General features: G+C 45.8%; 1 protein-coding gene across 3 annotated transcripts in view; it reads left to right on the top strand.

Moving 5' to 3' along the window:
• Positions 1 to 17,480, top strand: part of LOC135050330 (galactosylgalactosylxylosylprotein 3-beta-glucuronosyltransferase 1-like) — a 244,193-nt gene that overhangs the window by 127,620 nt on the left and 99,093 nt on the right. For all 3 annotated transcript variants that reach the window (XM_063956767.1, XM_063956765.1, XM_063956766.1), the window contains exon 2: positions 11,634 to 11,781. In XM_063956767.1, the coding sequence (XP_063812837.1) occupies positions 11,652 to 11,781 (130 nt within the window). In that variant the 5' untranslated portion in view covers positions 11,634 to 11,651. The remainder of the gene's footprint in view (positions 1 to 11,633; positions 11,782 to 17,480) is intronic.

Below are 17,480 nucleotides of genomic sequence, written 5' to 3'. Positions count from 1 at the left end.
CTAAAAAGGTATATACACACATACTGGTGTTATACTGCGACCAGCGATCGCCTCAGCCTGGATGTGCAGCGCTGGGGTGGCTTGGTCGGATTCCCTGACTGAAAATATTGATACCCTTGACAGGGACAGTATTTTATTGACTATAGAGCATTTAAAGGATGCATTTCTATATATGCGAGATGCACAGAGGGATATTTGCACTCTGGCATCAAGAGTAAGTGCGATGTCCATATCTGCCAGAAGATGTTTATGGACACGACAGTGGTCAGGTGATGCAGATTCCAAACGGCACATGGAAGTATTGCCGTATAAAGGGGAGGAGTTATTTGGGGTCGGTCCATCGGACCTGGTGGCCTCGGCAACAGCTGGAAAACCCACCTTTTTTACCCCAAATCACATCTCAGCAGAAAAAGACACCGTCTTTTCAGCCTCAGTCATTTCGTCCCCATAAGGGCAAGCGGGCAAAAGGCCAGTCATATCTGCCCAGGGATAGAGGAAAGGGAAGAAGACTGCAGCAGGCAGCCCATTCCCAGGAACAGAAGCCCTCCACAGCTTCTGCCAAGTCCTCAGCATGACGCTGGGGCCGTACAAGCGGACTCAAGTGCGGTGGGGGGGTCGTCTCAAGAGTTTCAGCGCGTAGTGGGCTCACTCGCAAGTGGACCCCTGGATCCTACAAGTAGTATCCCAGGGGTACAGACTGGAAATTCGAGACGTCTCCCCCTCGCAGGCTCCTGATGTCTGCTTTACCAACGTCTTCCTCCGACAGGGAGGCAGTATTGGAAACAATTCACAAGCTGTATTCCCAGCAGGTGATAATCAAAGTACCCCTCCTACAACAAGGAAAGGGGTATTATTCCACACTATATTGTGGTACTGAAGCCAGACGGCTCGGTGAGACCTATTCTAAATGGGAAATCTTTGAACACTTACATACAAAGGTTCAAATCAAGATGGAGTCACTCAGAGCAGTGATAGCGAACCAGGAAGAAGGGGACTATATGGTGTCCCTGGACATCAAGGATGCTTACCTCCATGTCCCAAAATTGCCCTTCTCACCAAGGGTACCTCAGGTTCGTGGTACGGAACTGTCACTATCAGTTTCAGACGCTGCCGTTTGGATTGTCCACGGCACCCCGGGTCTTTACCAAAGTAATGGCCGAAATGATGATTCTTCTTCAAAGAAAAGGCGTCTTAATTATCCCTTACTTGGACGATCTCCTGATAAGGGCAAGGTCCAGAGAACAGTTGGAAGTCGGAGTAGCACTATCTCAAGTAGTTCTACGACAGCACGGGTGGATTCTAAATATCCAAAATCGCAGCCGTTTCCGACGACACGTCTGCTGTTCCTAGGGATGGTTCTGGACACAGTCAAGAAAAAGGTGTTTCTCCCGGAGGAGAAAGCCAGGGAGTTATCCGAGCTAGTCAGGAACCTCCTAAAACCAGGAAAAGTGTCAGTGCATCATTGCACAAGAGTCCTGGGAAAAATGGTGGCTTATTACGAAGCGATTCCATTCGGCAGATTCCACGCAAGAACTTTTCAGTGGGATCTGCTGGACAAATGGTCCGGATCGCATTTTCAGATGCATCAGCGGATAACCCTATCTCCAAGGACAAGGGGGTCTCTCCTGTGGTGGTTACAGAGTGCTCATCTTCTAGAGGGCCGCAGATTCGGCATTCAGGATTGGATGCTGGTGACCACGGAGGCCAGCCTGAGAGGCTGGGGAGCAGTCACACAGGGAAAAAATTTCCAGGGAGTGTGATCAAGTCTGGAGATTTTTCTCCACATAAATATACTGGAGCTAAGGGCAATTTACAATGCTCTAAGCTTAGCAAGACCTCTGCTTCAAGGTCAGCCGGTATTGATCCAGTGGGACAACATCACGGCAGTCGCCCACGTAAACAGACAGGGCGGCACAAGAAGCAGGAGGGCAATGGCAGAAACTGCAAGGATTTTTCGCTGGGCGGAAAATCATGTGATAGCACTGTCAGCAGTGTTCATTCCGGGAGTGGACAACTGGGAAGCAGACTTCCTCAGCAGGCACAACCTCCACCCGGGAGAGTGGGGACTTCATCGGGAAGTCTTCCACATGATTGTGAACCGTTGGAAAAGACCAAAGGTGGACATGATGGCGTCCCGCCTGAACAAAAAACTGGACAAGTATTGCGCCAGGTCAAAAGACCCGCAGGCAATAGCTGTGGACGTTCTGGTAACACCGTGGGTGTACCAGTCGGTGTATGTCTTCCCTCCTCTGCTTCTCATACCCAAGGTATTGAGAATTATAAGACGTAGAGGAGTAAGAACTATACTCGTGGCTCCGGATTGGCCAAGAAGGACTTGGTACCCGGAACTTCAAGAGATGCTCACAGAGGACTCATGGCCTCTGCCGCTAAGAAGGGACTTGCTTCAGCAAGTACCATGTCTGTTCCAAGACTTACCGCGGCTGCGTTTGACGGCATGGCGGTTGAACGCCGGATCCTAAGGGAAAAAGGCATTCCGGAAGAGGTCATTCCTACCCTGGTCAAAGCCAGGAAGGAGGTGACCGCACAACATTATCACCACATGTGGCGAAAATATGTTGCGTGGTGTGAGGCCAGGAAGGCCCCATGAAGAAATTTCAACTCGGTCGTTTCCTGCATTTCCTGCAAACAGGAGTGTCTATGGGCCTCAAATTGGGGTCCATTAAGGTTCAAATTTCGGCCCTGTCGATTTTCTTCCAGAAAGAATTGGCTTCAGTTCCTGAAGTCCAGAAGTTTGTCAAGGGAGTACTGCATATACAACCCCCTTTTGTGCCTCCAGTGGCACTGTGGGATCTCAACGTAGTTCTGGGATTCCTAAAATCACATTGGTTTAAACCGCTCAAATCTGTGGATTTGAAATATCTCAGGGAAAGTGACCATGCTGTTGGCCCTGGCCTCGGCCAGGCGAGTGTCAGAATTGGCGGCGTTTGTCTCAAAAAAGCCCATATCTGATTGTCCATTCGGACAGGGCAGAGCTGCGGACTCATCCCCAGTTTCTCCCTAAGGTGGTGTCAGTGTTTCATCCGAACCAGCTTATTGTGGTACCTGCGGCTACTAGGGACTTGGAGGACTCCAAGTTGCTAGATGTTGTCAGGGCCCTGAAAATATAGTTTCCAGGACGGCTGGAGTCAGGAAAACTGACTTGCTGTTATCCTGTATGCACCCAACAAACTGGGTGCTCTTGCTTCTAAGCAGACGATTGCTAGTTGGATGTGTAGTACAATTCAGCTTGCACATTCTGTGGCAGGCCTGCCACAGCCAAAATATGTAAATGCCCATTCCACAAGGAAGGTGGGCTCATCTTGGGCGGCTGCCCGAGGGGTCTCGGCTTTACAACTTTGCCGAGCTGATACTTGGTCAGGGGCACACCCTGACTGAGGAGGACCTGGAGTTCTCTCATTCGGTGCTGCAGAGTCATTCGCACTCTCCCGCCCGTTTGGGAGCTTTGGTATAATCCCCATGGTCCTGACGGAGTCCCCAGCATCCACTTAGGACGTCAGAGAAAATAAGAATTTACTTACCGATAATTCTATTTCTCGTAGTCCGTAGTGGATGCTGGGCGCCCATCCCAAGTGCGGATTGTCTGCAATACTTGTACATAGTTATTGTTACAAAAATCGGGTTATTATTGTTGTGAGCCATCTTTTCAGAGGCTCCGCTGTTATCATGCTGTTAACTGGGTTCAGATCACAGGTTGTACAGTGTGATTGGTGTGGCTGGTATGAGTCTTACCCGGGATTCAAAATCCTTCCTTATTGTGTACGCTCGTCCGGGCACAGTATCCTAACTGAGGCTTGGAGGAGGGTCATAGGGGGAGGAGCCAGTGCACACCACCTGATCCTAAAGCTTTTACTTTTGTGCCCTGTCTCCTGCGGAGCCGCTAATCCCCATGGTCCTGACGGAGTCCCCAGCATCCACTACGGACTACGAGAAATAGAATTATCGGTAAGTAAATTCTTATTTTTTGGTTGTTTCCCTAGGGGGCAGTTCCGTTCACAGTGGATTCTGTTAGGCATGACTTCCAGTTTCAGGCAGGGGCAACCGCCGGTCCAGGTGGGAACCCTTGCTTCTCCGTGGATGGGCTGATGCCTCAAGTCGATGGCGCTGTGGACGGATGGCCTCATCGCTTGGTGGTTATGTCCCCGTAAGGGTTGTGCAGTCGGTCTTTACCTTGCGAGTCGTTTAGGCAAGGATGGCAGCAGAAGGCCTCATCCTTCCCGAGGTGGGCTGTTAGCCCCTGTTTGAATTGTTGTTAGTTCAAAGTTATTGCTTATGCTAGGCCGTTCTTTTCCCACCGCCACCATGCTTTAGTTTATTTAAATTAATCTAAAATGAAATCCCTTTAAATAAAATGCGGAGACCCTTCACCGCCGACTCAGTTGTCCGCATCATTATTTATTTAGTTAAGATCGTGTGAGTGGAGTGTGAGTATATCATCCGATAGAAAGTTTATGTAAAATAAAATGAAATTTTACAACTCCCCCAATTAACAGAGACCCAATTTTAATGAACTTACAAGATAAATATAACTAAAAACACCTCCATGTGAATCTGTCCAACATTAAGATTCATAACTAGACATGTTAGATTTACTGTATAGTTTCTTGGAAATCCATATAGTTAGTTAGCTATCCTCTTGGCAGCTATGAATATACATGAGTGTTAATGAGAGAGAGGTGGGGAACATTACATGCACTGACTGCAGCATGCTAACAGTAAAGGACACGTATAAACCACAATTTAGATGATTACGGAGCCCATACAATTTTGAGTAATACTCTTAGGGGTAGATGTATCAAACCTTCTAAAGAGGACAGGTGGAGGTACAGTATTGCCTGTTGCAACCAATAAGATCCTAGTTTTCATTTTTCAGGCTGTACTAGATACATGATAGCTGGAATCTGATTGGTTCCTGTGGCCAATATATTCACTTTTTCTCTGGAGACGGTTACATTTCCCCCTCTGATGTCCACCTCCAGGTTCTGGATCTGCCTCTGTAAATCAGAAGCTTCCTACTGTTATAGAAAGACAGGTCTGGCTGGAAAAGTGCATTGTGAAAACAACAGAAGACATTTCTATCTCTCCCTGGACATAATACTTGATTTTGCCTAATTTATGTCTATGACGAATTGTGAGAGCGACAAGAGAGAGGGGCAGATGTACTAAGCCTTGGACAGTGAAGCAGTAGGCAGAGATAAAGTACCAATCAACCAGCTCCTTTCAGTTTTCAAATATAGCCTGTAACATGGCAGGAGCTGATTGGCTGGTACTTTATCTCAGTCCACTTTACCACTGTCCAGGCCTAGTACATATGCGACCCACATGGTCGGCCATAGGTCGTAAGTATTAAAATTGTAATTCTATTTTTTCTCAAAACTCTGTAAATTTTCTATTTTATTTATTTAGGGATACAAAGGGCCTGATAGTGTAGGGGTCTTACACCCCCACACAGAACTGGCCACACCCAAACCTCACAGGTCACACCTTACAGGCCACACCCACAAAGCACTGGTCATGCCCACACAACACTGGTCACACCCAGACAGCGCTCACCACACCCGCAAATCACTGGACACACCCACATATCACTGACCACACCCACACAGCACTGGTCACAGCCCCTTCCCTTCTCAGTATAGGCCGTTGAACATTTTCAGCTCCAGGCACAAGTGGACCTTAAACCGGCCCTGCCCATAGCAATCAAGCAGCTTTGAGCTATTATTTTACAGAATGTACTTGATAAAGGACTGCTAGAAGCTGATTTGATATGGTCAACATCCTCACTTGTCTTGTTTAGAGTTGATACATCTCCCCTCAAATGAGAATATAATTTTACGCCATCTCGTTTCCATTTCAGTTCTTCCAAATATATTTTATAAATTAGTATTTTAAAGCGGCAGTTACAGATGGGTGAATTTCTGATGTGTGAGCTATCACTTCTCTTTATAAATAAATAGACCAGCAAACATTAAAGACATAAGATAAAATGTTCTACGTTCCCTGGGGAGAACTTGGCCTGGTTTTTATAACGAATCAAAAAGTGTAATATTGAGATTTTATAGTTTGTTTGACCATATTCTGCTGATATAAGAATTTTATATTCCACCATATACGGTACATTGTAATATCAAAGTCAAGTTCAAAGAATGAAGTGGCCGCTTAACTGAGTCCAAATCTAATTATTACTAAGTAGAGTGTAACAGCAATCTAACTTGTGTAATGTATGTAATTACCAGACCTGACGAGAAATGTTATAAAGACACAAACTTTTAATGAAAAATGAACCAAGTACATGGATATATGTCACAGTCCCGTTACTACTAAGCAAAATTATATACCTGAAACTACCAAAATGTTTGCATTCTACAGTAACTATCTAGCAGACATCCAGTCCATTTGTTAGCAGACATATAGATTGAAAAAAAAAAATGTTTGGTGAAGCCTCTTGAATTCCTCGGGAAAAGCGAGGGGAAAAAAAACAAAAAAAAAAACCTTCATCCATCTCGGATGATTGACTTGCAGTCTACTGTTATGCACACCAGTGCCTGCAGGAATGTACTGGTGTCTGAACGGAGAGGGATGCAAAACAAATGAACTCACAGACAGACTGGGGAATATGACATTACGTACACAGAAGGTGATAGGGTAACAAAATAAACACAAAGTGAACAGAGAAGCCCAGAGGCTAAGAAACTGGGTGTCTCCCTAGTATTAGGAATGCTCAGATGGAAAGAAGCGAGATGTTGTGTTTTAATACGTAGAGAACCCGAAATGCTGTTGCTAAGGGCAACAGCAAAACCCTAAAGGGTTACCAACGGGTGTGGCAGTAAACTCCTTGGTCAGAGATGGAATAATAGACACAAGGGGGTATATTTACTAACATTCGTAATTTTCAGAAAAAGGTCAAAGTTCAATCACGAATGACATCGAAAGTGTAAAATTGCAACTTTTTGAATTGATTACGACTAATTTACTAAGCTGCCGTATTTTGCCTTTTCGGGTTTTCCGATGTCGATGTCATTCGGTTTTTTGGCAGTGTTTTACGTGAGTGAATTGTAAAACACTGCCGACTTTAATACAATGAATCTCGGCCGGATCTGAGAGATCCGTGCTGGGCTTCATTGTGCACCTTGTTAAAAAAAAAAGTTTAAATGTTAAAAAAAAATTGCGTGGGGTCCCCCCTCCTAAGGCAAACCAGCCTCGGGCTCTTTGAGCCGATCCTGGTTGCAGAAATATGGGGAAAAAATGGACAGGGGTTCCCCCATATTTAAGCAACCAGCATCGGGCTCTGGTCCTGGTTCCAAAAATACGGGGGACAAAAAGCGTAGGGGTCCCCCGTATTTTTGAAACCAGCACCGGGCTCCACTAGCTGGACAGATAATGCCACAGCCGGGGGTCACTTTTTCAGTGCCCTGCGGCCGTGGCATCAAATATCCAGCTAGTCACCCCTGGCCGGGGTACCCTGGGGGAGTGGGAACCCCTTCAATCAAGGGGACCCCCCCCAGCCACCCAAGGGCCAGGGTTGAAGCCCGAGGCTGTCCCCCCCATCCAATGGGCTGCGGATGGGGGTCTGATAACCATTGTTTGAAGTAATGAATATTGTTTTTAGTAGCAGTACTACAAGGCCCAGCAAGCCTCCCCCGCAAGCTGGTACTTGGAGAACCACAAGTACCAGCCTGCAGGCGGAAAAATGGGCCCGCTGGTACCTGTAGAACTACTACTAAAAAAATCCCCCCAAAAAGACAAAACACACACACCTTGAAAGTAAAGTTTTAATACATCCATCCACACAAACATATACACATACTTACCTTATGTTCACACGCAGGTCGGTCCTCTTCTCCAGTAGAATCCATGGTGTACCTGTTGAAAAAATTATACTCACCAAATCCAGGGTTGAAGGCTCCTCGGATAATCCAGTTGTAATCCACGTACTTGAAAAAAAAAAAAAAACGCAGACCCGACCTCGCACTGAAAGGGGCCCCATGTTTTCACATGGGACCCCTTTCCCCGAATGCCAGAAACCCACTCTGACTTCTGTCTAAGTGGGTTTCTTCCGCCAATCAGGGAGCGCCACGTTGTGGCACCCTCCTGATCGGCTGTGTGCTCCTGTAGTGACTGACAGGCGGCACACGGCAGTGTTACAATGTAGCGCCTATGCGCTCCATTCTAACCAATGGTGGGAACTTTCTGCTCAGCGGTGAGGTCACTCTCGGTCAACCGCTGAGCAGAAAGTTCCCACCATTGGTTACAATGGAGCACATAGGCGCTACATTGTAACACTGCCGTGTGCCGCTTGTTAGTCAGTACAGGAGCACACAGCCGATCAGGAGGGTGCCACAACGTGGCGCTCCCTGATTGGCGGAAGAAACCCACTTAGACAGAAGTCAGAGTGGGTTTCTGGCATTCAGGGAAAGGGGTCCCATGTGAAAACATGGGGCCCCTTTCAGTGCGAGGTCGGGTCTGCGTTTTTTTATTTTTTTCAAGTACGTGGATTACAACTGGATTATCCGAGGAGCCTTCAACCCTGGATTTGGTGAGTATAATTTTTTCAACAGGTACACCATGGATTCTACTGGAGAAGAGGACCGACCTGCGTGTGAACATAAGGTAAGTATGTGTATATGTTTGTGTGGATGGATGTATTAAAACTTTACTTTCAAGGTGTGTGTGTTTTGCCTTTTTTGGGGGATTTTTTTAGTAGTAGTTCTACAGGTACCAGCGGGCCCGTTTTTCCGCCTGCAGGCTGGTACTTGTGGTTCTCCAAGTACCAGCTTGCGGGGGAGGCTTGCTGGGCCTTGTAGTACTGCTACTAAAAACAATATTCATTACTTCAAACAATGGCTATTAGCCCCCCATCCGCAGCCCATTGGATGGGGGGGACAGCCTCGGGCTTCACCCCTGGCCCTTGGGTGGCTGGGGGGGGGACCCCTTGATTGAAGGGGTTCCCACTCCCCCAGGGTACCCCGGCCAGGGGTGACTAGCTGGATATTTGATGCCACGGCCGCAGGGCACTGTATAAAAGTGACCCCCGGCTGTGGCATTATCTGTCCAGCTAGTGGAGCCCGGTGCTGGTTTCAAAAATACGGGGGACCCCTACGCTTTTTGTCCCCCATATTTTTGGAACCAGGCGCAGAGCCCGATGCTGGTTGCTTAAATATGGGGGAACCCCTGTCCATTTTTTCCCCATATTTCTGCAACCAGGATCGGCTCAAAGAGCCCGAGGCTGGTTATGCTTAGGAGGGGGGACCCCACGCAATTTTTTTTGTTAAAATTAACACTTTCCCACCCCTTCCCACTGATATACATGCACGGATCTCATGGATCCGTGCATGCCTATACAATCACGGCTCAAAAAAGCAGGTCTGTTTTTTTTTAGCACTTTTTTACGATTTGTAATTTTTCACGGCAGTGTTTTGCTCTATTGAGATTTGCACTTTTTAGTAAATGACCGAGTACTGCTAATTTGCTGGCGTATTTGACCGATGGTGTATTCATTCGTATTTTTTTTCCTGGACTTCCAAAAAAATACGAATGCCCTCATCACTGCCGAGATTTGAGTTTAGTAAATGACCGAGATGACACTTTGAAGAAAAAACGGCATCTCGGTCAAAATCGGGACCTTAGTAAATATACCCCAAGGAGAGTCTCCACAATCCTAGTCCTTACTTGCAGTGCACTGGTTCAGCTTACTGCCACTAAACTGACACCTAAACACCTTGCACAGTGAGAAAGGATTTTGGCAGGCAAGTCTGAGAATACAGCCGCAAACTTGCTAAGTTCACAGAGTAGCAAAAGAACCCCAGCAAGTTAAACGACTGACTCCAGTCTTACTGCTAGGTCTGGATTGGCAGAGTGTAGTACCAAATCCCAAGGCCTATTTGCAGTAAGCAACAAACAAATACAAAGTTACACAGTACTGGCTAACTTTCAGGAACTGACTAACCAACAAAGATTCAGCAGCATCTGCTTAACCTGAGAAGAGGGTTTATATAGCAGGTGCTGTCCACGCCCCACTTAGACCTCACAGACTGTGAGCACAAAAACCAGCACCGGATCCCCTGCCGTGCACAAAGCCTGTAACCACTGCACAGCAAAAGACCCGAACCGGAGTATCAGCTGCGCTCAGGTTACTCCACTAGCACTTGTCTCCCGGTTGCCATGACGACGTGGCAGCACAGGGCAGGAGACCCTAACATCTACTAGGTAACATGGGGCCTAATTCAGAGTTAACCACAGCAGCAAATTTGTTAGAAGTTGGGCAAAACCATGTGCAGTGCAGGGGGGGCAGATGTAACATGTGCAGGGAGAGTTAGATTTGGGTGGGGTGTGTTCAAACTGAAATCTAAATTGCAGTGTAAAAATAAAGCAGCCTGTATTTACCCTGCTCAGAAACAATATAACCCACCCAAACCTAACTGTCTCTGCACATGTTATATCTGCCCCCCCCCCCCTTGCAGTGCACATGGTTTAGCCCAACTGCTAACAAATTTGCTGCTGTGATCTGATCTGAATTACCCCTCATAATTGGTGTTGTACAAACGGGATGTAGTTACAGTATGTGACCGGCGGTCAGGAGACCGCCGGTCACAACAACTCCCCCTTCAGCCCGCCCCCTAAGAATCCCGATGGTCCAACCAACAGGGATTATTTTCCCACTCGAGTCACCCATAGAGTCGCCACCGCACCCACAAGGGATTTCTGCGCTCAAGCCCACCACCACCCCTGCCTCGCCGGCATTCCGCTGCCAGGATACCCGTGGATGTATGCTGACCACCGGTCACGCATACCCAACCCGTACAAACCTGTGTCATACATTTCTGTTTGTGATGTCACAAGACAGCAAGACATTACTATAATACCCCTTTCACATCTCCAATGCCGGATCCTACCCGGGAATTGGAAACGGGTCTGGCATTGGAGCCATAGTGGTGGGGGGCGGAGCCAGCAACAGGGACGGAGGCGGCGCTGGGATATGAGTTCATCTCCACGCCGCCTCTCCCTATGTAGTAAATGGGTCCCGTATCCGTTTACACTGCCACTGCCCCGGTATTCAACGTGGGAATAACCCTTCTTATTACCCGGGTGTTGAATTACCGGGTCAGGCGACCCGGGAATTCTCCAAGACCCCTCTCACATGACACAAAGACCCGTGTCGATCCGGCAATATGCCGGGTCGATACCGGGTTATTTTTGCGATGTGAAAGGGGTATAAGAGACATTGACCATTTAGGGGCCTCTTGTGTCCATGGCCACGTTTACGTTTTCACAGGGAACACAAATAGGGAGGACCCAAAAAACAAAAACCCATGAAACAATGGATAAGTCCAGATGAGTCCTTTTTGGTAATAAACACATCAAACAAATATATACTCATTATTTTCCTATCAAGTCTGTAAATCCTGCTACCTCAAGTCAAGAGATTATACTTTCGTAAATGAATATAGAAACTCTTTTCAGTGGCAAAAACAAAACTGCCCTGGGAATTCCGCCCACTTACTAAATAGCTGGAGATAGCAGCGACGGAAGGCAGGTGGCCTGTCACTGATAAATGCATAAAATACACATTGAATAGAATGTACTTAATATAACATCCCATTTTCACCCCCATCCAGGTAAAGAAATGAACTGGCATGGACCATCGCAACAGCATGCCGAGGAGACGGAACCTTCTCACAACGCTGCTCATTGTCCTTCCTTGGGCACTTCTCCTAACACTGTGGCACCAGCACCCAACCAGCCGCTACCTCATCCTTTTGAGAAGTAAGCCAGCAATGACAAAATGCTGTATCATTAGCGTAATACGATTTATTGCAGGAGACCGATCCAATAGCCAACTGTCCGGATGTGTGCTATGTAGAGCTCCTCATGCAAACACGTTTTATTTTTGCCTGGTGTTTTATATATCACTAGCTAAGTTGATTATATGACTCTGTTGATTTCCTTCTTTTCATTTGTACTGCGTATTTGAGAACTAGATAAATTATTTAGAATCTGACTACGAACCGTAGACTTCCGCAGTGGATGTCCGTCAACATTTGTTGCGCTAATGAGACATTCGCTATTTCTATAAGGAGACTCTTCATAAATATAAAGCCCACACTTTGCAAATCAAGGTAACAGAGTTTTGTTTTAATCCCTACAGATACTCTTAGCAGTGTCAGACAATGGTTGGCGGAAAGTCTGGGAGTCTCCTGAATTAGGGAGAGACTTTCCGGGCAAACACCAGGGCAGCCGATTCTCCTGGGGGAATTTACCTGCTGCAAAACGCTTTTGCCATATGAGGCCTACTGTTAGCACAAGCCCCACCCCTTCCTCGTAAACACATTGCAACAGGGGATATTACAGTAACTGCCACCATGAGTGCCACGAGAAATTGATGGCCTTGGTGTAGTATGGATTTTTTGTTCAAGCTATATATAATGCACTCCTGTGTGTTCTAGCTGCCCAGGGCCCCACAATTGTAGGGGCCTTCAAATAGGAGCGGGCTGGGCAAGGAGGCATCTGCCTGCCCCATGGGCTGGTGCTACTGCAGCTTCTGGGGAGGCAGGTAGAGAAAACTGCCCGGCTGCTCTGCTCCGAAGCATTCTCTACTTGCCCCCCAGCCTGCAGCCAGACAGTGAATGGCTGTCTGCATACTGATTTGTGGATGGTTGGAGCTATCCACCAATCAGGCCATTCAATGTATGGAAAGCACGGTACAGCAGGAGGGGTAATTTCTGATTTTTTCCCCATCTAGTCCTGAGAATGAGTGGATAGGTGTCCCTGTATATTGCTTTGCCCAGGGCTGTTAAGATGGCCCTGGGTGGACCCCTACAGCAGACCCAGTCCTGGTACTTGTGACCCCCCCCCCCCACCACCACCACCACCACCACTACCATCCTTGTTTACTAAGGTGGGTGGTGCTTGACTATATGGTTATTCCATTAACTTTACCACGAACAACATCACATTGCTCGGCTCACCTCATCATGTTAGACTAAAGTATACAGGGCATACTAAACCACTCTCCTGGAGTTTCATGGAGATCCATAAATTTGGACGGAGTTCTGGGGAATAAACAACGCTCCCACATCCCACATCTTCTTCTGGTGAAGTGAGTTTGGCGTGGTGATGTGATGGCGTAAATAGTTATAAATTTATTGTGACTCCAGCCCTATGATATATTCCTGAGATTCACTGCATTTTATCATGGAGGTGGGGCTGCAATGGCCTAATTAATGGCCCTGTGACCTAGCCCATCCCATTTTCTAAGCCTTGGATAGAGATAAAGTGGACGGAGGTAAAGTACCAGCCAATCAGCTCCAAACTGTCATGTTACAGGCTGGGTTTGAAAAATGACAGGAGCTGATTGGCTAGTACTTTATCTCCATACATTTTACCTCCATCCAAGGCTTAGTAATTAGACACCTGGGGCGGCAAAGTTGACGTGTGATACAGGGTTCCGTTGGAAGCACCAACTGTAGACTTTTATATTTTATAAATAAAGGATCATCTATAATATCGCCTTCCTGCTAATAACTTCTGTCATACCACAGGACAATAAGTTCTCTTTTTCTGTGGTTTCCTCCAAACCTTCTACAGGAGCAGATGTGGGACTGAAGTCCATCAGTGGATTGGCTAGTAACCTCAATGACCAACCCCGACGCTTAACAATTAATGAGACAATTAAAAATCCAATTAACTTTAACTCCTCTTCACCCACCATTCTTCTAATCAATATTATTTTGCTAATAAAAGGGTCACTTAAAGGACATTCCCATGTATGAACAAGTGACTTCCATGAAATCTGTTAGATGAAGATGATCTATAGTTAGCTGGATAACGGACGGTACGTGTCCTCTGGCACATAGATAACGTAAGCAATTCAGCACTGCGCAATCTGTATAATCGTTTGCAAGTTGCAGAAAGTTAGCGGCTTATTCTGAGATGCGAGCAAATATAGATCAGCAGGTAACTTTGTAACTGGATACATGCAGCAATAAAAGCAGAGCAAATACTTTGTTTGCATGCAGGGTAAATACTGGCTGCTTCTACATGTAGCCCATAAATGCTGGGCAGCTTTATTCTTACACTGCAATGTACCTTAGAGCTAGGATACGCCCCACCAAAATCTAAATCTCTCTGCCTTTTTTACATCTCCCCCCACCTGCAGTGCAAGATGGTTTGATCCAGGTGCAATGATACGTGCTATTTTTGCATTGCTCCCAACATAGAATCAGCCCCTTTATTGTACATCTATGGAAGGGAGCCCTTGGGAGCCAAACAAGCATGCATGCCCTAAAATCTTACAGTACAGATGGGTCCACAGTTATCTTGACTAGTTTTCTGCGCCTAGGCACAACGTGACTTGTTATTAGCATAAACCCTTCATCTATTGTTCTCAATTGAAATACAATACAGAGAACAATACAGCAGGGGATTAAGTAATTTCAGCAGGGGATTAAGTCTGACTGGTCAGTCTCAGTTAATCCTATTAAAGGTCAAGATAAATGTGGACCCATCTGTATGTGGCACACCTGTCATTTTCTCAGATCTGTTGCTTAATTGACGCATCTTCTTGAATGTCCAGCAAGCTAGGTTGCAGATTCCATCTTTTTCGGCAATAATTTAGCCTTCATAATAGCTACAGAAACCTTGAAGAAAATTAATTGTTTCCGGAAACTTTCCTTATATTTCTAGAATTGTTTGATTGCCCTAATCTCTGCCAGCATGTGCCATAACTAACCAGCCAATGATATTAGCCGGATAGATGGTCTCGGTTTTCTGATTAAATGTAAAAATTGGTGACCTTTTTATGGCCCAGAATAAAAGGAAGCTCTCCCATCATCCAGTAATTCATATATGATCATTATACAGTACTTCACCTTGGAGTTACTAACCTTTAGCAATAGAAATTTTCTTTGATTACATTTATTCCCTTTATATCAAGACATTTCATTTTCATGAAATACGCTTACACGAATCTTTGTGGCCTATTAACTATTTGTTAGCTGTCCTTTTGCAAAACGCTATTGAGACCCGTGCACAGGAGCCCTGCTAGAGATGTATTTCTTATGCATGTTTAATGCATTGGCTTGGCAAGTGGTTTTAAGTTACTTATTGTAACAGGGTTGTAGAAATGAGGACTCCTGACAGGCAGGTTATCGGTGAAGCAGTGTTTTTCATGGCAGGCACTTTAACATGCACAGACATAGGCCTGGACAAACAGGCACATCAAACAAACAAACAAACAAACAAACAGGTAAAAGTAAATGTCCCAGCACTAAAGTGCTTAGTGATCAGTCTACTTGCAATGGCCTGCAGTCAAAATCTGCTGTGCTCCTCTGGCACAGCCAATAGCATCAGTCCCTGGCACTAAGGAGACTTTGGTCTACTAACTGGCTGCTATTCAGCATCAGTGCACAGAACACTGGGTGTATGACAGTTTTAAGCCTTCCTGTCTCTCAGTGTTGATTTCCTGCTGGATCTGTGCAGCTTGGAAAACCCAGAATTCCAAACCTCCACTGCCAGTGAAGACTGCACAGGTTTTACTTTAGCCTCCATTGAAGGGAGCTGATCCCACAGGAATGTGGGTAATTCAAGTCAGAGACAACCCCTCTCACCATATTATACATAGTGGGCCTGATTCTGAGGCATATGTAATACAAATCTGAATCCGGACGAATAAATTGCAAATGGAATGCTAATGCAACTATACGCATGTCCTAATGCGCATGTATCTATGCAGTGCCACCGCCCCGCTCTACCAGTTGAGGTGTGCACACCTCTGAACCACGCATTTGTTCCCAGCATACATCTGTGCACGCATCACACGGCGCATGCACAGTGTCGCTAGATGCGGCCACATTTAAAGCTGAGTGCGAATCAGAATCAGGCAATGTGTTTATTCTCATGTTATGGACTGAACCATACTGCAACCCCTCCATGTAATAATAAAAAAAAAAGATCAAAGCAAGAGAAGCGGTTGGCACAGACCCCACCCACCGAAACTCACACTCTCCAACAGATCTGCGCAACCATGGCAACATTTCTGCAAAACCACACCCACTTTTCAAAAAGCCAAACTCCTATTAGAAGGAATATTGGAACCAATGTTATACAGATCAGTTCACAAGGAACTATTGACCTCACTGAGGTATGAGGCACGAGGCAAAGTCACAAGTTCCCAGTGAATTGATAGAATAAACACTAGTTCACTTTTCTGGCTGTGTGCTTGGTGTCCTTCAGGAAACAGGGACTTTTCTACTGAATTATTTTTCATTTTAAGCAGGTTTTATCAGCACTGTGGATAATGACAGCTCACATTTGACAGCTGCAAATTTCAAGGAAATCTTCAAGTTACAGAGGAAAAGGGATTACAGAAAACAAATTAATTCATCTCACACTACTCTGCAGCCTCTTTGCTAAGAGGATAAGTGAAAATGTATCGTATCATATGTATCAAATAAAGGGTTGTACCTTTAGGTATCACAAATACTGTAGGTGAAAAGAGTAATAGAGCAATCTTATTTGTCCATATTCAAACTTATTACCTATCCCGGTGATAGAAAAAAAAAATCACCTTTCGCCGCAATGTATTTGTAAAGTGATCTGTGTGCAAATCGCTACAGGATTCTGGAGAGCTGCAGAGGTGTGTCTTTACTAGCTGCAGTCATGCTGAACAATGGCTGCCGAGGCACTTCCTGTATAACAAACACTTCCCATATAAAAAAAACACTTCACATATAACAAGTGGATAATTAAGTATGTATGTAACTTCCACTATCCACATACAGCACACATCTACACTATTAATGAAACATTGGGGGTAATTCCAAGTTGATCGCAGCAGGATTTTTGATAGCAATTGGGCAAAACCATGTGCACTGCAGGGGGGGCAGATATAACATGTGCAGAGAGAGTTAGATTTGGGTGGGTTATTTTGTTTCTGTGCAGGGTAAATACTGGCTGCTTTATTTTTACACTGCAAATTAGATTGCAGATTGAACACACCCCACCCAAATCTAACTCTCTCTGCACATGTTATATCTGCCTCCCCTGCAGTGCACATGGTTTTGCCCAATTGCTAACAAAAATCCTGCTGCGATCAACTTGGAATTACCCCCATTGGCGAGGCAGCTGAGGGTTATTCAGCTATATGAGAGATAATTGTGCTCTGTATAATAAACTCTCTTACAGATGATTATGACACCTTTCTGCAGGCGTTAACCTGCTGGCGACCCAATGCTACTTTCCAATGTCTGCCCACCTATGCCAAAGATCTCTGCGCTCACATGCCGTTCACTGTCTCTCCATCCACAACTCTCATTATTAGTATTGAGACTATGCTGGGTGCAAAACATGCGCCATAAAAAGGCGTCCCCTCTCCATCCACACCCTGCGAAGAATCACTGACGTTTGCCTAAATGCCGTACCATAAAACTCCCACAGAGAGATCAGCTCCATACGTCAGCATGTTC

This window comes from Pseudophryne corroboree, chromosome 2, assembly GCF_028390025.1.
Source record: "Pseudophryne corroboree isolate aPseCor3 chromosome 2, aPseCor3.hap2, whole genome shotgun sequence".
NCBI lineage: Eukaryota > Metazoa > Chordata > Amphibia > Anura > Myobatrachidae > Pseudophryne > Pseudophryne corroboree.
Note: the sequence above shows the minus strand (reverse complement) of the source record. Positions and strands in the feature narration are given on the sequence as shown.